At 37.2% G+C, this 24,114-nt stretch overlaps 1 protein-coding gene across 3 annotated transcripts in view; it reads left to right on the forward strand.

The window, feature by feature from the left end:
- The window catches only part of CCDC7 (coiled-coil domain containing 7), a 433,255-nt gene that overhangs the window by 44,779 nt on the left and 364,362 nt on the right, over positions 1-24,114 (forward strand). For all 3 annotated transcript variants that reach the window (XR_012417571.1, XM_065520519.2, XM_074001364.1), the window contains exons 11-12: positions 18,947-18,977; positions 19,414-19,503. Coding sequence is in view for 2 of the 3 variants with exons in the window: in XM_065520519.2 (XP_065376591.1) it covers positions 18,947-18,977; positions 19,414-19,503 (121 nt within the window). In the remaining variant the exon portion in view is untranslated. The remainder of the gene's footprint in view (positions 1-18,946; positions 18,978-19,413; positions 19,504-24,114) is intronic.

Here is a 24,114-nt window from a genome sequence, read left to right on the forward strand (position 1 = left end):
GGTTCCATATGAAATTTAAAGTCTTTTTTTCTAATTCTGTGAAGAAAGTCAATAGTAGCTTGATGGGGATAGCATTGAATCTATAAATTACTTTGGGCAGTATGACCGTTTTCATGATACTGATTCTTCCTATCCATGAGCATGGAATGTTTTTCGATTTGTTTGTTTCCTCTCTTATTTCCTTGAGCAGTGGTTTGTAGTTCTCCTTGAAGAGGTTCTTCACATCCCTTGTAAGTTGGATTCCTAGGTATTTTATTCTCCTTGTAGCAATTGTGAATGGGAGTTCACTCATGATTTGGCTCTCTGTCTGTTCTTGGTGTATAGGAATACTTGTGATTTTTGCACATTGATTTTGTATCTTGAGACTTTGCTGAAATTGCTTATCAGCTCAAGGAGATTTTGGGCTGAGACGATGGGGTTTTCTAAATAAACAATCATGTCATCTGCAAAGACAGACAATTTGACTTCCTCTTTTCCTAATTGAATACACTTTATTTCTTTCTCTTGCCTGATTGCCCTGGCCAGAACTTCCAATACTGTGTTGAATAGGAGTAGTGAGAGAGGTCATACTTGTCTCATGCCAGTTTTCAAAGGGAATACTTCCAGTTTTTGCCCATTCAGTATGAGATTGGCTGTGGGTTTGTCATAAATGGCTCTTATTATTTTGAGATACGTTCCATCAATACTTAATTTATTGAGAGTTTTTAGCATTAAAGGCTGTTGAATTTTGTCGAAAGTCTTTTCTGCATCTATTGACATAATCATGTGGTTTTTGTCATTGATTCTGTTTATGTGATGGAGTATGAATATTGATTTGTGTATATTGAACCAGCCTTGCATCCCAGGAATGAAGCCGAATTGATCGTGGTGGACAAGCTTTTTGATGTGCTTCTGGATTCAGTTTATCAGTATTTTATTGAGGATTTTTTCATCGATGTTCATCAGGCATATGGGCCTAAAATTTTCTTTTTTTTGTTGTGTCTCTGCCAGGTATCAGGAAGATGCTGGCCTCATAAAATAAGTTAGGGAGGATTCTCTCTTTTTCTATTGTTTGGAATAGTTTCAGAAGGAATGGTACCAGCTCCTCTTTGTACCTCTGGTAGAATTTGGCAGTGAATCTGTCTGGTCCTGGACATTTTTTGGTTGGTAGGCTATTAATTACTGCCTCCATTTCAGAACTTTTATTTGGTCTATTCAGGGATTTGACTTCTTCCTGGTTTAGTCTTGGGAGGGTGTATGTGTCCTGGAATTTATCCATTTCTTTTAGATTTTCTAATTTATTTCTGTAGAGGTGTTTATAGTATTCTCTGATGATAGTTTGTATTTCTGTGGGATCAGTGGTGATATCATTTTTTATCCTTTATCATTTTTTATTGCATCTGTTTGATTTTTCTGCCTTGTCTTCTTTATTAATCTGGCTAGCAGTCTATCAATTTTGTTGATCTCTTCAAAAAACCAGTTCCTGAATTCATTGATTTTTTGAAGAGTTTTTGTGTCTCTGTCTCCTTTAGCTCTGCTCTGGTCTAAGTAATTTCTTTTCTTCTGCCAGCTTTTGAATTTACTTGCTCTTGCTTCTCTTGTTCTTTTAGTTGTGATGTTAGAGTGTCAATTTTAGATCTTTCCTGCTTTCTCTTGTGGGCATTTAGTGCTATAAATTTCCCTCTACACACTGCTTTAAATGTGTCCCAGAGATTCTGGTATGTTGTGTCTTTATTCTCATTGGTTTCAAAGCACATCTTTATTCCTGCCTTCATTTCATTATTTATCCAGTAGTCATTCAGGAGTAGGTTGTTCAGTTTCCATATAGTTGTGTGGTTTTGAGTGAGTTTCTTAATCCTGAGTTCTAATTTGATTGCCCTGTGGTCTGAGAGACTGTTTGTTATGATTTCTGTTCTCTTGCATTTGCTGAGGAGTATTTTACTTCCAATTATGTAGTCAATTGTAGAATAAGTGCGATGTGGTGTTGAGAAGAATGTATATTCTGTCAATTTGGGGTGGAGAGTTCTGTAGATGTCTATTAGGTCTGCTTGGTCTAGAGCTGAGTTCAAGTCCTGGATATCCTTGTTAATTTTCTGTCTCGTTGATTTGTCTAATATTGACAGTGGGATGTTAAAGTTTCCCACTATTATTGTGTGGGAGTCTAAGTCTCTTTGTAGGTCTTTAAGGACTTTCTTTATGAATCTGGGTGCTCTTGTATTAAGTGGATATATATTTAGGATAGTTATCTCTCCTTGTTGCATTGATCCCTTTATGATTATGTAATGCCCTTCTTTGTCTCTTTTGATCTCTGCTGGTTTAAAGTCTGTTTTATCAGAGACTAGGATTACAACCCCTGCTTTTTTTTCTTTCCATTTGCTTGATAAATCTTCCTCCATCCCTTTATTTTGAGCCTATGTGTGTCTTTGCACGTGAGATGGGTCTCCTGCACACCGATGGGTCTTGACTTTGTCCAATTTGCCAGTCTGTGTCTTTTAATTGGGGCATTTAGCTCATTTACATTTAAGATTAATATTGATATGTGTGAATTTCATCCTGCCATTATGATGCTAGCTGGTTATTATGCCCGTTAGTTGATGCAGTTTCTTCATAGCATCGATGGTCTTTACAGTTTGGTATGTTTTTGCAGTGGCTGGTACCGGTTGTTCCTTTCCATGTTTAGTGCTTCCTTTAGGAGCTCTTGTAAAGGCAGGCCTAGTGGTGACAAAATTTCTCAGCATCTGCTTGTCTGTAAAGGATTTTATTTCTCCTTCGCTTAGGAAGCTTAGTTTGGCTGGATATGAAATTCTGGGTTGAAAATTCTTTTCTTTAAGAATGTTGAATATCAGCCCCCACTCTCTTCTGGCTTGTAGATTTTCTGCCGAGAGATCTGCTGTTAGTCTGATGGGCTTCCCTTTGTGGGTAATCCGCCTTTTCTCTCTGGCTGTCCTTAACATTTTTTTTTTTATTTCAACTTTGGTGAATGTGACAATTATGTGTCTTGGGGTTGCTCTTCTTGAGGAATATCTTTGTGGTATTCTCTGTATCTCCTGAATTTGAATGTTGGCCTGCCTTGTTAGGTTGGGGTAGTTCTCCTGCATAATATCCTGAAGAGTGTTTTCCAACTTGGTTCCATTCTCCCTGTCACTTTCAGGTACACGAATCAAATGTAGATTTGGTCTTTTTACATAGTCCCATATTTCTTGGAGGTTTTGTTTGTTTCTTTTCACTTGTATTTTGTCTAATCTTGTCTTCTCACTTTATTTCATTGAATTGGTCTTCAGTCTCTGATATCCCTTCTTCTGCTTGATCAGTTTGGCTATTGATACTTGTGTGTGTTTCACAAAGTTCTCGTGCTGTGTTTTTCAGTTCCATCAGGTCATTTTTGTTCTTCTCTAAACTGGGTATTCTAGTGAGCAATTCCTGTAACTTTTTTTCAAGGTTCTTAGCTTCCTGGCATTGGGTTAGAACATGCTTCTTTAGCTCACAGGAGTTTGTTATTACCCATCTTTTGAAGCATACTTCTGTCAAGTCGTCAAACTGATTCTCCGTCCAGTTTTGTTCCCTTGCTGTCGAGGAGTTGTGATCCTTTGGAGGAGAAGAGGTGTTCTGGTTTTTGGAATTTTCAGCCTTTTTGCACTGGTTGCTCCCCATCTTCGTGGATTTATCTACCTTTGGTCTTTGATGTTGGTATCAACATCACTATTCCTTTCTGTTTGTTAGTGTTCCTTCTAATAGGCCCCTCTGCTGCAGGTCTGCTGGAGTTTGCTGGAGGTCCACTCCAAACCCTGTTTGCCTGGGTATCACCAGTGGAGACTGTAGAACAAAGATTGCTGCCTGTTCCTGCCTCTGGAAGCTTTATCCCAAAGGGGCACCAGCCAGATGCCAGCCAGAGCTCTCCTGTATGAGGTGTCTGTCGGCCCCTACTGGGAGGTATCTCTCAGTCTGGATACATGAATGGTCAGGGACCCACTTGAGAAGCAGTCTGTCCATTATCAGATCTTGAACACTTTGCTGGGAGAATTGCTGCTCTCTTCGGAGCTGTCAGGCAGGGATGTTTAGGTCTGCTGAAGCTGCGCCCAAAGCCTCTCCTTCCCCTAGGTGCTGTGTCCCAGGGAGCTGTGGTGGGCTCCACCCAGTTCGAACTTCCTGGGGCTTTGTTTACACTGAAAGGTAAAACCACCTACTCTCAAGCCTGTAATCCCAGCACTTTGGGAGGCTGAGACAGGCGGATCACGAGGTCAGGAGATCGAGACCATCCTGGCTAACACGGTGAAACCCCGTCTCTACTAAAAAATACAAAAAAACTAGCCAGACGAGGTGGTGGGTGCCTGTAGTCCCAGCTAGTTGGGAGGCTGAGACAGGAGAGTGGCATAAACCCGGGAGGTGGAGCTTGCAGTGAGCTGAGATCCGGCCACTGCACTCCAGCCTGGGCGACAGAGCGAGACTCCATCTCAAAAAAAAAAAAAAAAACAAAAAACAAAAAACCACCTACTCAAGCCTCAGCAATGGTGGATACCCCTCCCTTTACCAAACTCGAGTGTCCCAGGTTGACCTCAGACTGCTGTGCTAGCAGAGAGAATTTCAAGCCAGTGGATCTTAGCTTGCTGGGCTCCATGAGGTTGGGACCTGCTCAGCCAGGCACCAAGAGAATATCCTGGTCTGCTGGTGGCAAAGACCATGGGAAAAGTGCATTGTCTAGGCCAGAATGCACCATTTCTCCCAGTAGAGTCTCTCACAGCTTCCCTTGGCTAGGGAAGGGAAATCCCCTGACCCCTTGCACTTCCCAGGTGAGGTGACATCCCACCCTGCTTTGGCTTATCCTCTGTGGGTTGCACCCACTGTCTAACCAGTCCCAGTGACATGTACTGGGTACCTCAGTTGGAAATGCAGGAATCATCTGCCTTCTGTGTCAATCTCGCTGGGAGCTGCAGACTGGAGCTGTTCCTATTTGGCCATCTTTTTGGCTATATCTGTTTTGATGCTAGGGTCATGCAGTTTTGATTACTATAGCTTTGTGTAGTAGATTTTGAGATAGTGTGATGCCTCCACCTTTGTTCTTTTTGCTCATGATTGCTTTGGCTACTCAGGATCTTTTGTGTTCCCATATGAATTTTAGGATCTATTTTTATTTCTGTGAAAAATGTCATTGAAATTTTCCTAGGGATTACATTGAAACTATAGGTTATTTTGGGTAGCATGAACATTTTAACAATATTGTTTCAACTCATGAATATGGGATGTATTTTCAATTCTTTGTGTGTTCTTCAATTTATTTCAACAAGTCTTACAGTTTTCAGTGTAACAGATCTTTCACTTCTTTGATTAAGTGTATTCCCAAGTATTTTATTTCTTTTTATGCTATTATAAATGGGATTGTTTTCTTGATTTCTTTTTTAGATAGTTTGTTGTTAATTTATAGAAACACAACTGATTTTTGTATATTGGTTTTTGTATCCTGCCACTTTGTTGGATTCATTTGTTCTGCAAGTTTTTGGGGGCATCTTTAGAGTTTTCTATATAAGAGAGTATATCATCTGGAAACAAATATGATTTTACTTATTCTTTTTCTATTTTGATACATTTTATTTGTTTTCCTTGACTAATTGCCCTGGCATGAACTTCTAGTACTATGTTGAATAGAATTGGTGAGAGTGGGTATCCTTATTTTTGATCTTACAGGAAAAGTTTTAAACTTTTCACTGTTGAGTATAATAATGTTAGCTATGGGGTTCTGATATATGGATTTTATTATATTAAGGTACATTCCTTTTATACCTATTTATTGATAGGTCTTATTATGAAAGGATGTTGAATTTTGTCAAATGCTTTTTCTACGTCTTATGAGATGATCATATGGTTTTATCTTTCATTCTGCTAATATGATGCACAACATTTATTGATTTGCTGATTCATCCTTGTACTCTAGGGATAAATTCCACTTGATCATAGTGAATGATCCCTTTAATCTACTGTTAAGTTTGTTTTGCTAGTATTGTGTTGAAGATTTTTACATCTATATTCATCAGGGATATTGGCCTGTAATTTTCTTTTCTTGGGATGTCCATGTCTGACTTTGTATCAGGATGATTGATGATGACTTGTAAAATAGTTTGGAAGTATTTATTCCTCTTCAAGATTTTGGAAGAGTTTGAGAAGGATTATATTAGTTCTTCTTTAAATATTTGGTAGAATTCAGCCATGAAGTCAGGAAGTCTTGGGCATTTCTTTGACAGGATTTTAAAAAATTATTTATTGACTCTTCTTGGTCATTATTGGTCTTTTCAGATTTTTTATTTCTTCAGTCTTGTTAGGTTGTTAACTCATTTTCTTCTAGGTTGTTCAGTTTGTTAGAATGTAATTTTTTTTGTGGTATTTCTTATTATCTTTTTTTTTTATTTCTATGGTATCAGTTGTAATGTCTCATTTTTCTTTACTGAGGTTATTTGGGCCTTCTCTCTCTTTTTTCTTAATCCAGCTAAAGATTTGCTGATTTTATGTTTTCAGAAAACTTTTAGTTTTGTTAACCTTTTCTATTGTTTTTCTAATCTCTATTATTTATTTCTGCTCTTTGTAATTTTCTTCATTCTATTAACTAATGGCTTAATTTGTTATTTTTCTAGTTCTTTGATGTATCACATTAGGTTATTTATTTGAGATCATTTTTTTTTAAGAAGACATCTATTGCAATAAACTTGCCACTTAGAACTGCTTTTGCTGCATTTCATGAGTTTTAGTATGTTGTATTTCCATTTTTGTTTGTCTCGAGATACTTTCTGATTTCCCTTTGGATTTCTTTTTTGACTCATCATTTGTTTAGGAGTGTGTTAATTTCTACATATTTGTGAATTTTTCCAGTTTTTCTCCTGTCATTGATTTCTAGTTTCAAATTATTGTCATTGGAAAATATGCTTGATATGACTTCAGTCTTCTTAAGTATATTAAGACATGTTTTGTGGCCTAACACATGAGCTATCATGGGAAATATTTCATGTGCACTCAAGAAGAATGTATGTTCTGCTGCTGTTGAGTGGAATGTTTTGTATATGTCTATTAGGTCCATTTGGCCTAAAGTATTGTTCAAGTCCAATGTTTCCATATTCATTTGTTGTCTAGATGAACTGTCTATTGTAAATGGGGTATTACTGTACATGGGTTATTATTGTATTGCTGTCTGTCACTCGATTCAGATCTATTAGTAGCTGCTATATGTATTTAGGTAGTCTTATCTCGATGCATATTATTTAAAATTGTTATAACCTCTTGATGGATTGACCCCTTTATAATTATATAATGACCTTCTTTGTCTCATGAGACAGCTAAAAACTTGAAATCTCTCTTATCTTATATAAGTATAGCCACTCGTGCCTTCTTTTGGTTTTGGTTTGCATGGAGTATCTTTTTCCATCCCTTCACTTTTAGCTTTTGTGTGTTCCAGGCTGGAGTGCAGTGGTGCGATCTCGGATCACTGCAACTTCTGCCTCCTGGGTTCAAGTGATTCTCCTGTGTCAGCCTCCCGAGTAGCTGGGACTACAGGTGTGCACCACCACACCGAGCTAATTTTTGTATTTTTAGTAGACACAGGGTTTCACCATGTTGGCCAGGATGGTCTCAATCTCTTGACCTCGTGATCCACCCACCACGGCCTCCCAAAGTGCTGGGATTACAGGCATGAGCTACCACACCTGGCCTGTGTGTTCTTAAAGTTTATGTGAGTCTTTTGTGGGCAGTATGTAGTTGGGTTCTTTAAAAAAAAAACCATTCAGCCACTTGACATGTTTCTGTTGGAGATTTAATCCATTTACACTTAAATATATATATTCAAAGTAATTATTTATATGTAAGGACTTACTATTACCATTTTTTTTTTTGAGATGGATTGTCACTCTGTTGCCCATGCTGGAGTGCAGTGGTGCAATCTCGGCTCACTGCAGCCTCTGCCTCCTGGGTTCAAGCAATTCTCCTGCCTTAGCCTCCTGAGTAGCTGGAATTACAGGCACCTGCCACTACGCCTGGCTAATTTTTGTATTTTTAGTGGAGATACAGTTTCTCCATGTTGACCAGGCTGGTCTTGAACTCCTGACCTCAGGTGATACACCACCTCAGCCTCCCAAAGTGCTATGATTACAGGCATGAGCCACTGTGCCAGGCTCACTATTACCATTTTGAAGGACAATAATCATATGATCATTTCAATAGATGCAGAAACAGCATTTTGCAGCATTCAAAATCTTTTCATAGTAAAAACGTACAACAAATTAGGTATACAAGGAATTTTCCCCATGTAAAAAGGCCATATTAGCCTACAGCTAACACTACACTCAGTGGTGAAAAGTTGAAGACTTTTTCTCTAATAACAGGAAAAAGACAAGGATGCCTACTCTTAACAGTTCTATTCAATGTCGTACCAGAATCCCAATGTAGTAGCCAAGCAATTAGTCAAGAAAAAGAAATTAAAGGTATCTAAATCAGAATAGAAGAAGTAAAATCATGTGTTTCTAGATGACATGAGCTAATATATAGAAAACCCTAAGGATGCCTCCCCGACCCCCATCAAATATAGAATGGTGCCACTCCCAAAACTCTTAGAACTAATAAATGAATTCAGTAAAGTTGCAGGTTACAAAATCAACATCCCCAAATCAGTTGTGTTTGTACACACTAACAATAACTGTGAAGAAGAAAACATTTAGAGTAGCATGAAAAGAAATGAACTGTTTAAGAATAAATTTAACCAAGAAAGTAAAAGATTTGCACGCAGAAAACTATAAAATATATAAGATATATTGAAGAAGACACAAAGAAATGGGACAATATCGTATGTTCACGGATTAGAAGAGTTAATACCATTATAATTAAGTCCATGTACCCAAAATGATCTACAGATTCTGTGTGAATCCTATGAAAATACCAATGACATTTTTCACAGACATAAAACAAATCCTAAAATTCATATGCAACTTCAAAAGGCCTTGAATAGCCAAAGCAAATTTTAGCAAGAGTAGTAAGGCTGGAAGCACATTACTTTCTTTTTTTTTTGGAGACGGAGTCTCACTCTGTAACCCAGGCTGCAGTGCAGCGGTGCGATCTCAGCTCACTGCAACCTCCTCCTCCCAGGTTCAAGCAATTCTCCTGCCTCAGCCTCCCAAGTAGCTGGGATTACAAATGCCTGCCATCATGCCTGGCTAACTTTTTTTTTTTTTTTAGTAGAGACGGGGTTTTACCATGTTGGTCAGGCCTGTTTTGAACTCCTGACCTCAAGTGATCTTCCCACCTTGGCCTCCCAAAGTGCTAGGATTACAGGCGTGAGCCACTGTGCCTGGCATTTTTTTTTTTTTTTGAAATGGAGTCTCGCTCTGTCGTCCTGGCTGGACTGCAGTGGTGTGGTCTCGGCTCACTGCAACCTCCGCCTCTCAGGTTTGAGTGATTCTCCTGCCTGAGCCTCCTGAGTAGCCTCAGATGATCCGCCTGCCTCAGCCTCCCAAAGTGTTGGGATTTCAGGCCCGAGCCACTGCGCCTGGCCCTTACTTTCTGATTTCAAATTATGTTTTAAAGCTATAGTAATTAATGCAGTATGGTACTGGCATAAAATCAGACATATAGACCCATGAAACAGCTTAGCAAGTGCAGAAACAAACCCGAGCATATGGACAAGTGATCTTCAACAAAAGTGTCAGAAATAAGCAATGGGGAAAGGATAGTGTCTTCAACAAATGATACTGGGAAAAGTGGATGTCTATATGCAAAAGAATGATATTGGATTTTCATGCCATGCATAAAAATCAATTCAAAATGCATTAAAAACTTACCTGTATGACCTGAAACCATAAAACTCCTCGATGAAAACATAGGACATAAGCTCCATGACATTGGTCTGGGCAATGATTTTTTTGGATGTTACACCAAAAAACAGGCAAAAAAGCAAAAATAAACAACTGAGATTACATCAAACTTAAAAGTCTTGCCTAAAAAAGGAAATAAAAAAATGAAATGGAAAACTATAGAATGGGAGAAAATATTTCCAAACTATACATGTGATAATAATGGGTTAATATAAAAAAAAACAAGGGACTCATACAACTGAATAGAAGATAAAAAGTAATTAAAGGACTTGAATAGATATTTTTCCAAAGAAGACATACAAATATACAATGGGTATAGGAAAAGGTACTATATATCACCAATCATCAGAGAAATGTAAATCAAAATCACAATGAAATAATACATCATACCTGTTAGGTTGGCTGTTATTAAGAAAAAATGATATAACTGTTCTTGGCAAGGATGTGGAGAAAAAGGAACCCTTCAACACTACTGGTGGGAATGTAAATTGGTAGAGCCATTATGGAAAACAGTATGGAAGTGCATAAAAATTTAAAATAGAACTACCATATGACCCATAAATGCCACTTCTGGATATGTATCCAAAGGAATTTTAATGAATATGTCAGGGGGATATCTGCACTCCCATGTTCATTGCAGTAGCCAAAATATGGAAACAACTTAAGTATCCATAATGGATGAATGGATATAATGTACCTATGCATACAACAGAATATTATTCACTCTTAAGAAATTAGAAAATCCTTCCATTTGTGACAACATGGATGGACCTAGAAGGCATTATGTTAAGTGAAAGAATCCAGGCACAGAACGCAAAATAATTTAGGAGCTGAAAAGTTGTAGGCTAAAATGCACAAAGTTTCAGTTTTCCAAGATAAATAAGGTTTGTAGATCTATTATACAGCAGAATCCCCATAGTGAACAATACTGCATTGTATACTTAAAATTTTCTAAGAGGGTAGGTGTTTTGTTAATTTTTCTTTTCTTTTTTCTTTTTCTTTTATTATTATTATACTTTAAGTTCTAGGATACATGTGCATAACGTGCAGGTTTGTTACATATGAATACTTGTGCCATGTTGGTGTGCTGCATCCATCAACTCATCAGCACCCATCAACTCATCATTTACATCAGGTATAACTCCCAATGCAATCCCTCCTCCCTCCCCCCGCGCCATGATAGGCCCCGGTGTATGATGTTCCCCTTCCCGAGTCCAAGTGATCTCATTGTTCAGTTCCCACCTATGAGTGAGAACATACGGCATTTGGTTTTCTGTTCTTGTGATAGTTTGCTAAGAATGATGGTTTCCAGCTGCATCCATGTCCCTACAAAGGACACAAACTCATCCTTTTTTGTGGCTGCATAGTATTCCATGGTGTATATGTGCCACATTTTCTTAATCCAGTCTGTCACTGATGGACATTTGGGTTGATTCCAAGTCTTTGCTATTGTGAATAGTGCCGCAATAAACATATGTGTGCATGTGTCTTTATAGCAGCATGATTTATAATCGTTTGGGTATATACCCAGTAATGGGATGGCTGGGTCATATGGTACTTCTAGTTCTAGATCCTTGAAGAATCGCCATGCTGTTTTCCATAATGGTTGAACTAGTTTACAATCCCACCAACAGTGTAAAAGTGTTCCTATTTCTCCACATCCTCTCCAGCACCTGTTGTTTCCTGACTTTTTAATGATTGCCATTCTAACTGGTGTGAGATGGTATCTCATTGTGGTTTTGATTTGCATTTCTCTGATGGCGAGTGATGATGAGCATTTTTTCATGTGTCTGTTGGCTGTATGCATGTCTTCTTTTGAGAAGTGTCTGTTCATATCCTTTGCCCACTTTGTGATGGGGTTGTTTGTTTTTTTCTTGTAAATTTGTTTGAGTTTTTGTAGGTTCTGGATATTAGCCCTTTGTCAGATGAGTAGATTGCAAAAATTTTCTCCCATTCTGTAGGTTGCCTGTTCACTCTGATGGTAGTTTCTTTTGCTGTGCAGAAGCTCTTTAGTTTAATTAGATCCCATTTATCAATTTTGGCTTTTGTTGCCGTTGCTTTTGGTGTTTTAGACATGAAGTCCTTGCCCATGCCTGTGTCCTGAATGGTATTACCTAGGTTTTCTTCTAGGGTTTTTATGGTTTTAGGTCTAACATTTAAGTCTCTAATCCATCTTGAATTAATTTTCACATAAGGAGTAAGGAGAGGATCCAGTTTCAGCTTTCTACTTGTGGCTAGCCAATTTTCCCAGCACCATTTATTAAATAGGGAATCCTTTCCCCATTTCTTGTTTTTCTCAGGTTTGTCAAAGATCAGATGGCTGTAGATGTGTGGTATTATTTCTGAGGACTCTGTTCTGTTCCATTGGTCTATATCTCTGTTTTGGTACCAGTACCATGCTGTTTTGGTTACTGTAGCCTTGTAGTATAGTTTGAAGTCAGGTAGCGTGACGCCTCCAGCTTTGTTCTTTTGACTTAGGATTGTCTTGGCAATGCATGCTCTTTTTTGGTTCCATATGAACTTTAAAGCAGTTTTTTCCAATTCTGTGAAGAAACACATTGGTAGCTTGATGGGGATGGCACTGAATCTAAAAATTACCTTGGGCAGTATGGCCATTTTCACAATATTGATTCTTCCTATCCATGAGCATGGTATGTTCTTCCATTTGTTTGTGTCCTCTTTTATTTCACTGAGCAGTGGTTTGTAGTTCTCCTTGAAGAGGTCCTTCACATCCCTTGTAAGTTGGATTCCTAGGCATTTTATTCTCTTTGAAGCAATTGTGAATGGAAGTTCATTCATGATTTGGCTCTCTGTCTGTCTGTTACTGGTGTATAAGAATGCTTGTGATTTTTGCACATTAATTTTGTATCCTGAGACTTTGCTGAAGTTTCTTATCAGCTTAAGGAGATTTTGGGCTGAGACAATGGGGTTTTCTAACTATACAATCATGTCATCTGCAAACAGGGACAATTTGACTTCTTCTTTTCCTATCTGAATACCCTTTATTTCTTTCTCTTGCCTGATTGCCCTAGCCAGAACTTCCAACACTATGTTGAATAGGAGTGGTGAGAGAGGGCATTGCTGTCTTATGCCAGTTTTCAAGGGGAATGCTTCCAGGTTTTGCCCCTTCAGTATGATATTGGCTGTGGGTTTGTCATAAATAGCTCTTATTATTTTGAGATACGTTCCATCAATACCGAATTTATTGAGAGTTTTTAGCCTGAAGGGCTGTTGAATTTTGTCAAAGGCCTTTTCTGCATCTATTGAGATAATCATGTGGTTTTTATCTTTGGTTCTGTTTATATGCTGGATTACGTTTATTGATTTATGTATGTTGAACCAGCCTTGCATCCCAGGGATGAAGCCCTCTTGATCATGGTGGATAAGCTTTTTGATGTGCTGCTAGATCCGGTTTGCCAGTATTTTAATGAGGATTTTTACATCGATGTTCATCAGGGATATTGGTCTAAAATTCTCTTTTTTTGTTGTATCTCTGCCAGGCTTTGGTATCAGGATGCTGTTGGCCTCATAAAATGAGTTAGGGAGGATTCCCTTTTTCTATTGATTGGAACAGTTTCACAAGGAATGGTACCAGCTCCTCCTTGTACCTCTGGTAGAATTGAGCTGTGAATCCATCGGGTCCTGGACCTTTTTTGGTTGGTAGGCTATTAATTATTGCCTCAATTTCAGAGCCTGCTATTGGTCTATTCAGGGATTCAGCTTCTTCCTGGTTTAGTCTTGGGAGAGTGTAAGTGTCCAGGAAATTATCCATTTCTTCTAGGTTTTCTAGTTTATTTGCATAGAGGTGTTTATAGTATTCTCTGATGGTAGTTTGTATTTCTGTGGTGTCGGTGGTGATATCCCCTTTATCATTTTTTATTGCATCTATTTGATTCTTCTCTCTTTTCTTCTTTATTAGTCTTGCTAGCAGTCTATCAATTTTGTTGATCTTTTCAAAATACCAACTCCTGGATTCATTGATTTTTTTGGAGGGTTTTTTGTGTCTCTATCTCCTTCAGTTCTGCTCTGATGTTAGTTATTTCTTGCCTTCTGCTGGCTTTTGAATGTGTTTGCTCTTGCTTCTCTAGTTCTTTTAATTGTGATGTTAGAGTGTCAATTTTAGATCTTTCCAGCTTTCTCTTGTGGGCATTTAGTGCTATAAATTTCCCTCTACACCCTGCTTTAAATGTGTCCCAGAGATTCTGGTATGTTGTATCTTTGTTCTCATTGGTTTCAAAGAACATCTTTATTTTTGCCTTCATTTCGCTATGTACCCAGTAGTCATTCAGGAGCAGGTTATTCAGTTTCCATGTAGCTGAGCGGTTTTGATTGAATTTCTTAGTCCTGAGTTCTAGTTTGATTGCACTGTGGTCTGAGAGACAGTTTGTTATAATTTCTGTCCTTTACATTTGCTGAGGAGTGCTTTACTTCCAATTATGTGGTCTATTTTGGAATAAGTGTGATGTGGTGCTGAGAAGAATGTATATTCTGTTGATTTGGGGTGGAGAGTTCTGTAGATGTCTATTAGGTCTGCTTGCTGCAGAGATGAGTTCAATTCCTGGATATCCTTGTTAACTTTCTGTCTCGTTGATCTGTCTCATGTTAACAGTGGGGTGTTGAAGTCTCCCATTATTATTGTATGGAAGTCTAAGTCTCTTTGTAAGTCTCTAAGGACTTGCTTTATGTATCTGGGTGCTCTTGTATTGGGTGCATATATATTTAGGATAGTTAGCTCTTCCTGTTGAATTGATCCCTTTACCATTATGTAATGGCCTTCTTTATCTCTTTTGATCTTTGAGGGTTTAAAGTCTGTTTTATCAGAGACTAGTATTGCAACCCCTGCTTTTTTTTGTTCTCCATTTGCTTGGTAGATCTTCCTCCATCCCTGTATTTGAGCCTATGTATGTCTCTGCATGTGAGATGGGTTTCCTGAATACAGCAAACTGATGGGTCTTGGCTCTTTATCCAGTTTGCCTGTCTGTGTCTTTTAATTGGAGCATTTAGTCCATTTACATTTAAGGTTAATATTGTTATGTGTGAACCTGATCCTGCCATTATGATATTAACTGGTTATTTTGCTAAAACCTATTGGAAGTAATGAGTGAATTCATCAAGGCTGCAATATATAAGATCGATAAACAAAAACAATTTGTATTTCTTTTCTTTTCTTTTTTTTTTTTTTTTGAGGCAGAGTCTCGCTCTATCGCCCAGGCTGGAGTGCAGTGGTGCGATCTCGGCTCCCTGCAAGCTCCACCTCCTGGGTTCAGGCTATTCTCCTGCCTCAGCCTGCCAAGTAGCTGGGACTACAGGCGCCCGCCGCCACGCCCGGCTAATTTTTTGCATTTTTAGTGGAGACGGGGTTTCACTGTGTTAGCCATGATGGTCTCTATCTGATGACCTCGTGATCTGCCCGCTTCGGCCTCCCAAAGTGCTGGGATTACAGGCGTGAGCCACCGTGCCCAGCCAACAATTTGTATTTCTATACACTAGCTGGATTGTATCCCCTCAAAAGATAAGTTGAAGTTCTCACCCCCTGCTACCTCAGGGTGACCCTATTTGGAAACAGGGTTATTGCCAATATTATTAGTTCAGATGAGGTCATACTGGAGTAGAATGGGCCCTTAATCCAACATGACTGATGTCCTTATAGGAATTGGAGAAGACAGGTAAACATGGAGGAAAGACTGCTAATGTAAAGATGGAGGCAGAGACTGGATTTATTCTGCCACAATCCAAAGAATAGCAGGGACTAACAGTGGCTAGAATAGGCACGGTAGATTACTTCCCTAGATATTTCAGAGGGAGCATGGCTGTGCCAACACTTTAATTTTGAATTTCAAGTCACCAGGCTGTGAGAAAATAAATTCTTGTTGTCTTAAATCACCCATATGTGGTCCTTTATTACTAAAGCCATAGGAAATGAATACACTAACTATGAACATTTCAAAAGTGAAATAAAGAAAACATTCAATTTATAATAGCACCAAAGAGATCGTGACTGAATTTAAAAAAAGAAATGCAAGACTTGGGCACTGAAACTACAAAACATAATTGAAAGAACTTAAAGAACACCTACAGAAATGAATAGATATCTCATCTTCATAGACTGTTAAACTTAATATTTTTTATAAACAGGGTCTCTGTTACCCAGACTGGAGTGCAGTGATGCAATCACAGCTCACTTCAGCTGCTAACTCCTAGGCCCAAGGCATCTTCCTACCTCAGCCTTCTAAGCAGCTAGGACTACAGGCATGCACCACCATGCCTGGCAATTAAAAAAAATTTTTTTTTGTAGGGACAGGGTCTTGCTGTGTTGCCTAGGCTCGTCTTGAACTCCTGGCTTCAAGTGATCCTCCTGCCTTGGCCTCCCAAGGTTCTGTGATTACAGGCGTGAGCCACCACACCTGTCTTTAATAATCTTAAGGTAGCAATACTTCCCATATTGTCCTTCAGATTCAATGTAATTACTTTCAAAATTCTAGCTGACATTTTTTCAGAACTGACAAGCTGATTCTAAAACTCATGTGGAAGTTCAAGGAAGCTAGAATAGCCAAAGCAATCTTAAGAACAAAGTTAGAAGATTCACACTTAACTGATTTTAAAACTTAATACAAAGCTACAGTAACCAAGGCAAAATGTTACTGGCATAAGGCTAGACATATGGCTATATGGCTAGACATATAGAGCAATGGAATGGAATTGAAAGTCCACAAATAAACCCTTACATTTATGAACAAATGATTTTCAAGGTAAGATGATTCAATGGGGGAAAGAAAAGTCTTTAATTTATAATAAATGGTACTTGGGCAACTGGTTATCCACATGCAAAAGAATGAGACTGGATTACTTATTTTGCCATTCACTAAAGTCAAAATTATCAAAGACCTAAATTTAAGAGGTAAAACTATAGGCATTTTAGAAGAAACATAGGAGTAAATCTTTGTGACATTGGGTTAGGCAGTGGTTTCTTAGATATGACATCAGAAGTACAATCAACAAAAGAAAAAATAGATAAACTTTATCAAAATTAAAAACTTTTGTGCTGCAAATGATACTATCAAAAACATGAAAAAAACTGCTCATAGAATGTGAAAAATATTCACAAATCATATATCTGCTAAGGTACTTAGTAGAACATACAAAGAACTCTTACACCTCAGTAATAAAAAGATAAATAATTCCATTAAAAATAGGTAAAGTATCTGAATAGGTATTTTCCCAAAGAAGATATAGAAATGCCCAATAATCACATGATAAGATACTTAACATTGGTAGTTGCTAGGTTTTTTTGTTTTTTTGTGTTTTTTGTTGAGACAGAGTCTCGCTGTGTCATCCACGCTGGAGTGCAGTGACATGATCTCAGCTCCCTGCAACTTCCACCTCCTGGGTTCAAGCAATTCTTGTGCCTCAGCCTCCCAAGTTGCTGGGACTACAGGCACCTGCCGCCATGCCCCGCTAATTTTTGTATTTTTTGTAGAGATGGGTTTTCACCATGTCGGCCAGGCTGGTCTCAAACTCCTGACCTCAGTTTATCTTCCTGCCTCGGCCTCCCAAAGTGCTGGGATTACATGCATGAGCCACTGGGCCTGGCTGTCACTAGTTTTAATTGCAAATCAAAACTACAATGAGATACCACTTTACACGCCCTGGGATGGCTATAATCAAATAGACAAGGCAATGATTTTTTGGCAAGTATGTAGAGAAATTGGGAACCTCATACATTACTAATGGGAATTTAAGTTATGTATCTGGTTTAGAAAACAGTTAGCCGGTTCCTCAAAATGTTAAATACAGTGTCTGCATATGATTCAGAAATTCTGTTTCTAGGTTTACGCATGAGATAAATGAAAACACATGTTCACACAACAACTTGTACATAAATGTTCATAATAGCATTATTCATAATGGCAGAAAAGTTGAAACAAACAAAATGTCCCTAAAGTGATTGATAAATAAAATGTGGAATATCCTTATAATGAAATGTTATTTGGCAGTAAAAAGGAACAAAGTAATAACGTGCTATAATAGGGAAGAACCTCGAAAACATATTGCTAAATGTAAGAAGCCAGTTTCAAAAGACCACATACTATATGCTTCTATTTGTGTCAAATATCCAGAATAGGCAAATCTAGAGAGATAAAGTAGGCTACTGGCTGGGTATTTGCAAAGAGGAATTGGGAGTGACTACTAATGTGTCTGGTGTTCCTTTGTGGGGTAAATAAGATGTAGTAAAATTAGATAGTGGTGATGGTTGCTCAAGTTGGTGAATATATTAAAAGATATTGAAATGTCTACTTTAAAATGTGCACTGTATGATGGTGGTGATGGTTGCTTAAGTTGGTGAATATATTAAAAGAAATTGAAATGTATACTTTAAAATGTGGACTGTATGATATATTAATTATACCTAAATAGAGCTGTTATAAATTCTGATTTAATAAATGAATAACTCTTGTCAAAAATAATCTATGGTTTATCCATACTATGGAACAATGTCAGCAAACTGTGGCCCAAATAATCTATGGTTTATCCATACTGTGGAACAATGTCACCAAACTGTGTCAGCAAACTGTGGAACAATGTCAAACCTAACCTGAAACTTATTTTTGTAAATAAAATTTAATTGGAATACAGCCATACCCATTGAGTAATAGTGATAGAGACCATCAGGCTTGCAGAATCTAAAATACTTACTATCTAGTTCTTTGCAAAATATGTTTGCCAACTCCTGCTGTGGAATAATCATTAGCACTTAAAAAAACTGAGAAAGATCTATGTTTATGGATATGAAGAAATCTCAGACTTTATGTTAAGTGAAAAAGTAAGTTGAGAACAATATATACAGTGATGTCATTTATGTGAAAAAGAAAACTGAAATCCAACCCACTAATAAAAATTACAGAATGGAAAACATACATGCAGTATTGTGTAAATGCATAGAACAAGTCCTGGAAAGGTAACAGTGATTCTATAATATTTCTAGGGAGAGTATTAAATTTTCGAAGTGGTAATCAAAGTGTCCATTAAACTTCATTTGTATTAAAATCTTTACAAAGAAAATATGTGTGTTATATAAATTAAAATATAAATGTACAATTATAAACATACTTTTTTGGTTTATTTTTCAGAGCTGTAAATGATCAAGTTTTGTTAGATGCTGTAAGTATAGTAATCTCAATTTGAAATTACACTTTGTCCTTGAGTTCTTAACAGATTCTAGAAATTGTCAGGATACCTAATCCTATATAAAGATCCAGTGCTTACTTAGTTTATTTAAAATAATTTTATGCATATGTGAACTGGAAAGCCTTGTCTATTTTGTTCATTTTACCCCCATTATCACTCAGAAATAATTCACTTCTGAAATACTAAACTGTAATGTCCTACAGTCATCTGAATAGTTCCAGTCCTTGACACTTTTAGCTCTTTTATGTCTTTCAGCTCCAATTCTTGTCTCACTGTACATACTGATATCAATGTTTCATTCTTGTCATGAGTTAATGAAGACTTTCTTACTTTAATAATTAAATATCTGAATAACCTTTCTACATTGAGAGTTTTACTCTTCATTATTACTAAAATTATTTGTTTCTAGGAATACAAACAGATACAACGTGATTTTGAGTTGTTATCAGAAGAGAAGTTGGTGCTGGAAAATGAACTACAAAAGTTGAAGGACACAGAGGTTGGAAAAATTTTAGTGTTTGAAAATGGCATACACCTAACAAGAGTTATTATGTTAGGATAGAAATCAAAGAGATATTTAAATGTTATATAATATGTTTTTATTATTAATAATTTGTAGCAGCTATGCTTTAAAAAATAAAATTATGCCATATTCTAAATTATCATATTAGGTGTCAAAACCAAAAGGATGCCATGAAAAAACAGATAAAATTTAAACATCTGACAGACATTTCTAGGCCAAATATTTACCTTTATTAAACTAGCAGTAAATTAGTTTTCAAATATATTGTAAATGCATTTCGTGGTAGTTTCTACAATTATGTAATGTGTGTATCCCAGTTCATTATACCAAATAGAGTAAATAGAAATAGAAATGCAAGGGTAAAGGAAAATTTGTTTCCTCTTGTATTTTATTGTTCTCTTTGCCATCGTTAGAGAGCTTACAAATTCAAACTATAGACAATAAAGTCAAATACATTAAAAGTGAACTTTTATTAACCACTTAAGAACTTAAGATATATGGTTGAGGAAAAATACTAAATTCAATAATGTTCGTTGCTTGATATTTCTTCCTTACTAGGGGAGGAAGCAGAAATCATATAGGAGATTTGCTATTTGATCAGTTAGAGAAGCAGTAGTCTTACACAGGTGTCAAATATAAGATCAGCGCTGTCATATATGTTCAGTTTAGGAATAGTTTTCCTTTAGGTATCATGCCAAGTAGGAATAGAACATTGGAACAAAATAACTAAAAATAGTAAATTGTCATGTTGAAGAACTGAGTAGTCTGACCAAGTGTGAGAATTTTGCAGCATGCTAATCACATACTGTTAGAGCACATTGAAAAAACGCTGGAGCTTCTTAGATGACTTGAGGATGTTGCACCAGTTTCTGGTTTTGCTTCCTTGTGTTGTTTCTTTAGGTGTTTTGTCTCTAATTCTGCTGTAGAGAGCAATGGTTTTTGCACGAACTTCAGTATATGATCTAGGATACCACAAGGTTTTCTTGTTTAATGCATGGAAACTTTGGTGCTCATTTGGTAGGTTATACTCTTACCCATTCTTTAAAACATTTAAAAACATTTTTTATTTTTGTGGGTACCAGTAGGCGTATGTATTTATGGGGTACATGAGATATTTTAGTACAGGCATACAATGTGTAATAATCACATCATGGACAATTGGGTATCCATTTCCTTAAGCGCTTATCCTTTGTGTTGCAAATAATCCAATTATACTTTTTTAGTTATTCTTTTTTTTTTTTTTTTTTTTTTTTGAGACGGAGTCTCGCTGTGTCTCCCAGGCTGGAGTGCAGTGGCGTGATCTCGGCTCACTGCAAGCTCTGCCTCCCGGGTTCATGCCATTCTCCCGCCTCAGCCTCCCGAGTAGCTGAGACTACAGGCGCCCGCCACCACGCCCGGCTAGTTTTTTTGTATTTTTAGTAGAGACGGGGTTTCACCGTGTTAGCCAGGATAGTCTCGATCTCCTGACCTCGTGATCCACCCGCCTCGGCCTCCCAAAGTGCTGGGATTACAGGCTTGAGCCACCACGCCCGGCCAGTTATTCTTAAATGTACAATTAAATCACTATTGACTATAGTCCCCCTGTTGTGCTATCAAATACTAGGTCTTATTCATTCTTTCCAACTATATTTTTTGTACCCATTAACCATCCCCACCCCCTGCTCACACTCCAAGCCTCTGGTAATCATCCTTCTATTCTCTATCTCTATGAGTTCAATTGTTTTGATTTTTAGCCCCAACAAATAGTGAAAACATGCAATGTTTGTCTTTCTGTGCCTGGCCTATTTCATTTAACATAATGACTTCCAATTCCATCTATGTTGTTGCAAATGACACAATCTCCTTTTTTATGACTAAATAGTACTCCATTGTGTATAAGTATTACATTTTCTTTTTCCAGTCATATGTTGATGGACACAGAGGTTGCTTCCAAATCTTGGCTACTGAAAACAGACCTGCAACTAACATGGGAGTGCAGATATCTCTTTGATATACTGGTTTCCTTTTTTTGGGATATATACGTATCAATAGGATTGCTGGATTGTATGGTAGCTCTATTTTTAGTTTTTTGAGCAACCCCTAAACTGTTTTCCATAGTGGTTTTACTAATTCACATTCTCACCAACAGTATACGAGGGTTCCCTTTTCTCTACATTATCCCCAGCATTTGTTATTGCCTGGCTTTTGGATAAAAGTCATTTTAACTGGGGCAAAACGATATTTCATTGTAGTTTTGATTTTCATTTCTTAGATGATCAGTGATGTTGAGGACCTTTTCACATACCTGTTTGCCATTTGTATGTCTTGTTTTGAGAAATATCTATTCAAATCTTTTATCCATTTTTAAATTGGATTATTAGATATTTTTTTCCTATAGAGTTATTTGAGCTCCTTTTATATTCCGATTGTTAATCCCTCGTCAGATGGGTAGTTTGGAAATATTTTTTTTCTCATTTTGTGGGTTGTCTCTTCACTTTGTAGATTGTTTTCTTTGCTGTGCAGAAGGTTTTTAACTTGATGTTATCCCATGGGTCCATTTATTTTTTGGTTACCGTTACTTGTGGAGTATTACTCAAGAAATTTTTGCACAGACCAATATGCTAGAGAGTTTCTCCAATGTTTTCTTGGAGTAGTGTCATAGTTTGAGGTCATAGATTTAAGTCTTTAATCCATTTTGATATGATTTTTGTGTAAGGTGAGAGATAGGGTTCAAGATTCATTCATCTGCATATAGATATCTAGTTTCCCAGCAACATTTATTGAAGAGACTGTCTTTTCCCCCACTGTATGTTCTTGGCACCTTTGTTGAAAATGAGTTCACTGTAGGTGTGTGGAATTTTTTCTGGGTTCTCTTCTGTTCCTTTGGTCTATGTGTTGGCTTTTATGCAACTACCATGTTTTTTTGTTTACTGTAGCTCTGTAGTATAATTTAAAGTCAAATAATATAATTTCTCCAGTTTCATTTCTTTTGCTAAGGATAGCTTTGGCTATTCTGGGGCTTTTGTGATTTTATATAAATGTTAGGATTTGTTGTCTATTTCTGTGAAGAATATCATTGATATTTTGATAGGGATTACAATGAATTTGTACATTGCTTTGGGTAGTATGGACATTTCAACAATATTGACTCTTCCCATCTATGAACATGGAATATCTCTCCATTTTTCTGTATCCTCTTCAATTTCTTTCATCAGTGTTTTATAGTTATCCTTGTAGAGATCTTTCACTTCTTTGGTTAAAACCTAGGTATTTAATTTGTGGCTGTTGTAAATAGGATTAGTTGTTTGATTTCTGTTTCAGATTATTCACTGTTGGTATATAGAAATGTTACTGATTTTTGTATTTTGATTTGTATCCTGTAACTTTACTGAATTTATCAGTTCTAAGAGTTTTTTTTTTTTTTTTGGGGCCAGTCTTTAGATTTTTCCAAATACAAGATCATACCATCTGCAAACAAGGATAATTTGATGTTCCTTTCCAGTTTGGATGCCCTTTATTTCTTTCTCTTATCTGATTGCTCTAGTGAGAACTTCCAGTACTATGCTGAACAACAGTCATGACAGTGGACATTCTTATCATGTTCCAGATCTTAGAGAAAAGGCTTTCAGTTTTTTCCCATTTGGAGTGAAACTGGCTGTGGGTTTGTCATATGTGGTTTTTATTATGGTTGAGGTATGTTTCTTCTCTAGCCAGTTTTTAGAGGGTTTTTTCATAAAGGGATATTGAACTTTATCAAATGCATTTTCAGCATCAGTTGAAATGATCATATTCTTGTCTTTCAATCTGTTAATATGATGTATCACATTGGTTGATTTGCATATTGTGAATCCCACTTGGTCATGATGAATGATCCTTTTAATATATTGTTGAATGTGTTTTGTTAGTGTTTTGTTGAGAATTCTTGCATCAATAGTCACCCAAAATATTGGCATATAGGCCTTTCTTTTGAAGAGCTTTTGTCTAGATTTGGTATCAGGGTAATACTGGTCTTGTAGAATGAGTTTGGAAGTGTTCCCTCCTCTTGTCTTTTTGGGATGGTTTTAATAGGGTTGGTATTATTTCTTTTTTTTTTATTATTATACTTTAAGTTCTAGGGTACATGTGCACAACGTGCAGGTTTGTTATATATGTATACATGTGCCATGTTGGTGTGCTGCACCCATTAACTCATCATTTACATTACGTATATCTCCTAATGCTATCCCTCCACCCCCTGCTCCCCACATTAGAACCCGGTGTGTGATGGTCGCCTTCCTGTGTCCAAGTGATCTCATTGTTCAATTCCCACCTATGAGTGAGAACATGCGGTATTTGGTTTTCTGTTCTTGTGATAGTTTGCTGAGAATGATGGTTTCCAGCTGCATCCATGTCCCTACAAAGGACACGAACTCATCCTTTTTTATGGCTGCATAGTATTCCATGGTGTATATGTGCCACATTTTCTTAATCCATCTGTCACTGATGGACATTTGGGTTGATTCCAAGTCTTTGCTACCATGAAAGTGCTGCAGTAAACTTATGTGTGCATGTGTCTTTATAGCAGCATAACTTATAATCCTTTGGGTATACACCCAGTAATGGGATGGC

This window comes from Macaca fascicularis, chromosome 9 (genome assembly GCF_037993035.2).
Source record: "Macaca fascicularis isolate 582-1 chromosome 9, T2T-MFA8v1.1".
NCBI lineage: Eukaryota > Metazoa > Chordata > Mammalia > Primates > Cercopithecidae > Macaca > Macaca fascicularis.